This window comes from Bison bison, unplaced genomic scaffold, assembly GCF_000754665.1.
Source record: "Bison bison bison isolate TAMUID 2011002044 unplaced genomic scaffold, Bison_UMD1.0 scf7180017864328, whole genome shotgun sequence".
NCBI lineage: Eukaryota > Metazoa > Chordata > Mammalia > Artiodactyla > Bovidae > Bison > Bison bison.
Window position 1 is genome coordinate 5,178,915 of NW_011494900.1, and position 7,292 is coordinate 5,186,206.

Below are 7,292 nucleotides of genomic sequence, written 5' to 3' on the forward strand. Positions count from 1 at the left end.
AAAACAAAAATATGCCAATGTCGAATTTCTTTAAGTTTCTAAATACTTACTTTTAATTTCTGTACTTAGCTATTGAAGAGTAATAGTTAGCAAATAGTTTGTGAACGGGCGCCAGCCCACAAAACCATGCAATTTGAGTGGCACCTGTGTTCAAAATAAGCAAAAAACTCCATTTTATAAATTTGTATGTATTGAATTTGACTTGTGACATTACTTTATTGTCTTTCTTGGATTAGAACTTTTTAGACAACTTCCCTAGCAGTGACATCCTGTCCTTCATTGCAAGAATATTCCTGCTGTTCCAGATGATGACTGTGTATCCACTTCTAGGCTACTTGGCTCGCGTCCAGCTACTGGGTCATGTCTTCGGTGACGTTTATCCTAGGTAAGGGCTCTTCTCTTGACCAGCAAGATGTGCCAAGCAACAAATGACTGTGCAAACAGGTCAGTTTAAAATGTGACTGATCCTTTTGCTATGAAACTTTGCCTAATGAAAACGATTACTAAGGATAGACCTTTGGTGTTCTTTTCCCAGAAGTGCTTTAAAAATAGAAGCCGCTCCCTTGTCCAGAATGATTTAAAGTTAATTCCTGCCCATGTAGTTATGTTAGCTCTGATATCAGCTATATTTATCTTGTGATTTAGTTGCTATTAATCTACTCTTTGCCAAGAAGTTAGTAGTATGTAGTAGTACCTGTGTTAGTAATGTATGGCTAATGAGAAGCAACTCATTTAGTTATTGGTATTTACTTGTATATTTATTACCAGTCATGCAGTTTTACATAAACAATAATGGTTTAGGATTGAACGTGAGATACATAGCAAGTTTAAATTATTATTTGCTTCTGTAACGATTGCTATAATTTTTAATCTCTTATTGGCGATGAAAGAGTTTGAGTCCTCTTGAAAAATCTGTTCAAAGCTAGTCACCCTTATCCAAGAGAAGTTTCTATTTACTGAAACTTCCTTGTGGGCCCCTGGTTAATGCCTTCTCTTACATTAAGTTTTATTATAGATTATTCTAGTAAAAAGTACCTTGGAGAAGGCAATGGCACCCCACTCCAGTACTTTTGCCTGGAAAATCCCATGGACAGAGGAGCCTGGTGGGCTGCAGTCCATGGGGTCGCTAAGAGTCAGACACGACTGAGCGACTTCATTTTCACTTTTCACTTTCATGCACTGGAGGAGGAAATGGCAACCCACTCCAGTGTTCTTGCCTGGAGAATCCCAGGGACGGGAGAGCCTGGTGGGCTGCCGTCTGTGGGGTCGCACAGAGTCAGACACGACTGAAGCGACTTAGCAGCAGAAGCAGCAGTAAAAAGTACCTAGTCCTAACCTATTTTATTGGGAATAAATTATCTTAAATGAAGAAAGCTTTTGGATAAAATTTGAAAAAAGTTACACTTGCTGTAACCAACTAAACGAGTGGTCTTAACCACTCGTTTATTTGAAGTAAAGTAATGCAGTCTTTCCCCTCATTTAACAAATAATTGGTTATAAGTATGTAGTTTTAAAAACAAAAAACTTTTAAAAGCCAACGTCAAGAGTTACCAAGCCTCTGGCCTTGACAACAGCAGCAACTACAGTTCTCACATTGGATTTCAGTAAATGTAAGAATCCTATTGTGTTTATATGCCCTGCCATATTTACTAATAAATACATTTTAAGTCATAGATGAAAAAAAAATTCTAGGTAAATGCATTATTCCTGTTTTCTGCTGTTATTTTGCATAATGTTGGCTGTTAGAATGTTTTCTCTTCTTGGAAGAAGTCTGGAATTTCCCTCTTTCATTCAGATTACATTTCTTCCCCTACCATCAGGAACACATTATCATTTATCCTACAGTTGCAAGTACTCTGCACACTGCATACTTTGGAGCATACTTTTTGATCTCAGGACCCCTTTACACTCTTAAAGTTTATTTGAGGACCCCCAGGAACTTTAGTTTATGTGAGTTATATCCATCAATATTTAACACGAAAAATTAGAACCAAACTTTTAAAATGTTTATTAATTTACTTAAAAAGCAATAATAAAGCCATTACTTGTTTACATATAAATGATATTTTTGAAAACGAACAATTTCCAAAAAATTTTTTTACATTTCAAAACTCTTTAATGTCTGATTTGCTAGTATATCATTGAATTATCCTATTTTCTACATTCATTCTGTTGTAATATGTAATTTTTATTTAAATATATGAAGAAGATACACCCTCCCATGGACACATAGTTGGAGCAAGAAGGAAGTACTTTTAATAGCCTTTCCAGATCACTGTGGGTATTTTTGTTTGCTACTGTGCCAAACCTTGACAGGTGGTAGTTTTTAAAAGTTAGTTGAATCTGAAACTCAGTTACATTAAAAGCCACTGGTTTGTCTTACAATTTGGATCTTCTACCCATGTATGATTTTATAACATTAGGTTTAGTCATTTGGAAAATACTGGTTTACTGAGTTCTATAGATCTTCCAAATATTGACCCATTTCATTATATATTATCAGACCCCACTTTCGCTATTATCACCACCAGTTGCATTATAAAAGTCTTAGATATTGCAATACTGTCCCGCTCTCATGGTAGCAAATACCAGCTCTCCAAATTCTAATTTTTACTTGAAAGCTCAATGTTATCATTGGCAACACAAACTACCAGTTGTTTTTCTTGAAATGATAAGATCATATCATTTATTTTTAAGAAAATGTCTGTCACATACCCAAATCTAAAGAAACATAGTTTGTCTGTCTTTCAATTAAAAATGGTCTTTGGAAAAAACAGCACGGTTGTCCCCCAGTTCAGTTGCACAAGTGCTTTTCCTCGAGGCAGCCATTGTACTTCAGCATGCAGCAGATGTGCTGTATTACATACTTTCTATTTGATCATACAGAATATTAAAAAGATGTTTGTTCAGAGTATGAGATTTTGCACCACAACTAGAGAAAGCTCATGCACTGCAATGAAGAGCCCGCAGGTCGCAGTGAAGACCCAGCGCATCCAAAAACAAACAAAAACAACACCGAAGTATGAGATTTAAAAAAACTAATAATTTTCAGTCCTTTATCAAGGACAATTTTTAATAAAACTTTTTTTTGAGAATGTTTGGCAGTAAAGAATACAGTATAGAATACAGAGATAGTTGCAGCTACCTCTATCCAATCTAAGGGGGCAGCAGTTTACCCACCATTGCTTTTGCAAAGCATGTTTTGTCTGACTGGAAAATAATTTTTACCTCAGAGCTTCCTGGAAGGGAATTGGAAACTTCCCTGAGGTTCGTGGTTACACTTTGAGAACCACTGCTTTGGAAAAATACACAAAATTGTTTCCTTTTACAATACAGAAATAACAGAGGCCCAGCCAATGTCTCAAAGCTCTGAAGCAATTTTAAGGTTGGAGTTTTTAGATAAATAGTAAGATCTAGAAGCCTGAATATCTTTGTAATTCATCAAGATATATGACTAACCATTTATTTGTATAAATAATTTTCCTCATTTTTAATTCTTTCTGTAATCTTTCCCAGGGATTAATTAACCTCTGATAACTTGGGCTCAAAATATTGCTTTGATATGTAACTTTGACTTTTAAGGATCATTTTGGGAGGAAATGGAGTTATTTCTCAAGCATCACATTCCATCTACCATATGATTATTTCTGTCCCAAAATTGATTTCACAAGCCTTGAATTGTTAACATCTAGTTCAATTTACTTAGCTGATATTCTGCTCATGGTAAATACTGAATAGCTTTACGTGACTAAATCTGAAAAATAAAAACCTGCCCATTTTGCCTTTCCCTTGATAAAATTTATTTTTCTAATTATAAAAGTAAAATAATACTTTACAAAGGAATACTATAAAACATACGAAATTTATCAGGTGTAGAAATGAAGAAAAACTACCCCAAATCCCAAATTGTAACACAATCACTACTCCCTTATAGTGTATTTCTTTCTGATATTTTTTTCAAGCATTTTAAGATTTTCTTGTGTAGTAAAAATCTAACTAGCTTTTTCCTCAAGTTGCCTAGATAGATTTTTACCATCTAGGTAACAGTGATTATATATTTTTAACATTTTAAAATGTTTCCATCAAGTAAATTGCTGCCCTGCCATATTTCTAGGATGCTTCTATCTTTTTACAAATCAGTTCAGTTCAGTCGCTCAGTCGTGTCCAACTCTTTGAGACCCCATGGACTGCAACACGCCAGGCTTCCCTGTCCATCACCAACTCCTGGAACTTGCTCAAATTCAATGTCCATCAAGTTGGTGATGCCATCCAACCGTCTCGTCCTCCGTTGTCCCCTTCTCCTCCCGCCTCCAGCATCAGGGTCTTTTCCAGTGAGTCAGTTCTTCGCATCAAGCGGCCAAAGTGTTGGTGCGTCAGCTTCAGCATCAGTCCTTCTAATGAATATTCAGGACTGATTTCCTTTAGGATTGACTGGTTTGATCTCCTTGCAGTCCAAGGGACTCTTAAGAGTCTTCTCCAACACTACAGTTTCAAAAGCATCAATTCTTTTTACAATTCAAAAGCAGCAGTTCTTTTTACAAATACCTTTATGTTAATAGTTTTTTAATTTTCTTATGATATTCCACCCAAATGGAATTACAGATGAAAGAATGTAAACCCTGATATACACGACCAGTTTGCTCCTACAGAATTTAATCTAGTTATATAATTGCAGGAAAGGGCCAGTATCACTGTCCCACCACCAGTATTGAGTACTCCTGTTGCCTTCTATTTATGCTGTAATTTTATTGTCAAGTTTAAGACATTCTCATTTTAGAGATGATAGAAATGAATTTCATTCTCACATTGTTATAATTTGCCTGTTTTTATATTTTTTCTTTCTTCAAACTCTCTTCTCAACTTTTAGCATTTTCCACGTGTTGATTTTTAATCTGTTTATTGTGGGAGCTGGAGTGATCATGGCCTGTTTCTACCCAAACATAGGAGGAATCATAAGGTACTGCCTGTAAGGCAACTTTGCCCCTTTACATATTGGTCTTTATTTTTATGCTTTTCCTACTGTTGTTGTCTTAATATAATTGTTTAAAATTCCAGTGAGTATTTAAAATTGCTAACATTCAAGTGCAGTTCACTGGTGTCAGTTAAGGGGCTCTTTATCTTCCACTTTTGCTTATTCCTCACTCTAGAAGCACCATTTTCCTTAGCCTTAGGTACCTTCCCCTTCTCTTTTTCTCATAATTTTCCACTGTATTTATTTTTATCCAAAATAAAGTTATTTTTAATATGTAACATATAACTTCTTGGGGTACCTGGAAGGTCTCTAATATGTCAGGGCTATGTCCCAACTTTCTTAATCCATTTCTACTCAAGAACATATTTCAGTGTCAATTGTAGTCAGAAAGTTTAGATCCCAGATGGCTCTTTGCTTAATATCCATTCTCCGAATATATTGTGATAGATTGAGTAGACTGGGATTAAAGTTGTGACCTCAGATTCTCATGGAAAACTGAAATTTATAATGATCCAATTTTTCTTCCTTAACCTTGTAGAAAGCAGGACTGAGTTACTTTTTTTGAAGACCCTTTCCTATAAAAGTAGCGAAAGACAAAAGAGGAGACCTTTAGCCTGACACTTGTGAAATATAATGGATTTACAAGTTCCCTTTAAGCTGTTTATAAGGAAATTAAGTATAGGGAAGGAAAGAAGTAAGTGTAGGTTCCTCAGTCATGTGTTTAGGTATTTTTGTTACTATCTTTGATAATTATGCTGAATACCAACAAGACATTCATCTGTTCTCAGTCTTAAGCAGATGCTTGCAGTCCTTCAACAACTCAGAATTTATAATTAGTTTATAAAAGATCAAAGATAGGAAGCCTATCTCCAGATGTTTCTGAGGAAGTAGCCATAATCACTGAGATACAGAGGAACTACAGAGACTTGAGAGATGAATAAAAAACTCTGTCAAGCAGATGCTATAAAGATGAACAGGAAATAGTATTTTATATTAACTTAGCAAGTAAAATAAGTTTTAAACTCAGATGCTTTATGTCAACAACAAATGAATCAAAAATAATTTTATTGTAACATCCAATTGAGGACGGTTTAAATTAACCTATATTTACCATAATTGTAAATCAGAAAAATGCAGAATGATTATTAACCTAAAAACTTTTTTATTCTGCAGGTATTCAGGAGCAGCATGTGGCCTGGCCTTTGTATTCATATATCCATCTCTCATCTATATAATTTCCCTCCACCAAGAAGACCGTCTCACGTGGCCTAAATTAATCTTTCACGTTTTCATCATTATTTTGGGCCTGGCTAACCTGATTGTTCAGTTTTTTATGTGAAATAGTCAACTGCCTTCTCAAGATCTTTCATGGTATTTTGAACTTTGACAACGGTTCCACATAAATTCACTTGAAAATGCTGTTCTTGCTCTGACTGTAAATATTTTCCTAAGGTCATTTGATAACAAGGAAATAAGGGTCCATTAGTCAGTAATTATTATTAGAGTGGGGAAAAGGGCAGTAAGAGTGGTCTTAATCTCTTTACCTTTCTCATATTCACTCATCTCTTCATTCTCACTGTCTTTTCCAAGTAGAAACATATGCCTCTAGGAAAAATCATGCTAGGTTTTACTTTTAGAGACGTAAGGTGGGTAGGTTTATTTTGGCTACAATAAAGGTTCTCAGGGTGTCACAGCAACTGTATTGCCAGGTCCCATTTCTGTTTCAGTGATTCAGTTTCATTTTATTACTTGCTAGATCATTTCTTCAGTTTGCCCAAACCTTTACTGTTTTGGACAGTAAACCAAATACCTCATTTTTTAAAAAGTGTCCATGACATCAGTGTTAGTAGAATTCTTATGTGAGTCCTTAATATCTGTTTTTAAAACAGGAAAAAAAAATCTACAATGTTAATACAGACCCCATGGTTGTGAAACTTATACAAAATAAAGGAACTAGGAGAATTTGTTGCAGTCTGACTCCTCTTTGTTTCTGATCCAGTTCTAGTTCCCCAGCCCCAGTTTCCATAGGAACACGTATGGTTTCCCTCCAAGATCCAGTGGGCTCTTTTCCTTTTTTTGGATCCCTGAAGATTGCATAGAATTTGATGACTGGACCAATGAGGAAGAGTGTAAGAAGCATGGAAGAGAGAGATGTATAAGGTGTTAAGGGAATAGAGAGGAGTCAGAAGGAGTGAGACCTCCTTAAAAGTATATTCTTTGCAGGGGGTGAAAGTGATTTCTTCAACACAGGAAAGGATTACTTCTGTTTAAAGTATGACCTCCAGAAGGAGACCACCCCCACACAGCTTACTTCTGTAAT

At 35.5% G+C, this 7,292-nt stretch overlaps 1 protein-coding gene across 6 annotated transcripts in view; it reads left to right on the forward strand.

Annotated features, from left to right (window-relative positions):
- SLC38A9 (solute carrier family 38, member 9) overlaps positions 1-6,934 on the forward strand; it is a 95,564-nt gene extending 88,630 nt beyond the window's left edge. For all 6 annotated transcript variants that reach the window (XM_010853513.1, XM_010853512.1, XM_010853517.1 and 3 more), the window contains 3 exons: positions 237-385; positions 4,868-4,957; positions 6,146-6,934. In XM_010853513.1, the coding sequence (XP_010851815.1) occupies positions 237-385; positions 4,868-4,957; positions 6,146-6,311 (405 nt within the window). In that variant the 3' untranslated portion in view covers positions 6,312-6,934. The remainder of the gene's footprint in view (positions 1-236; positions 386-4,867; positions 4,958-6,145) is intronic.
- Positions 6,935-7,292: the final 358 nt, after the last annotated feature.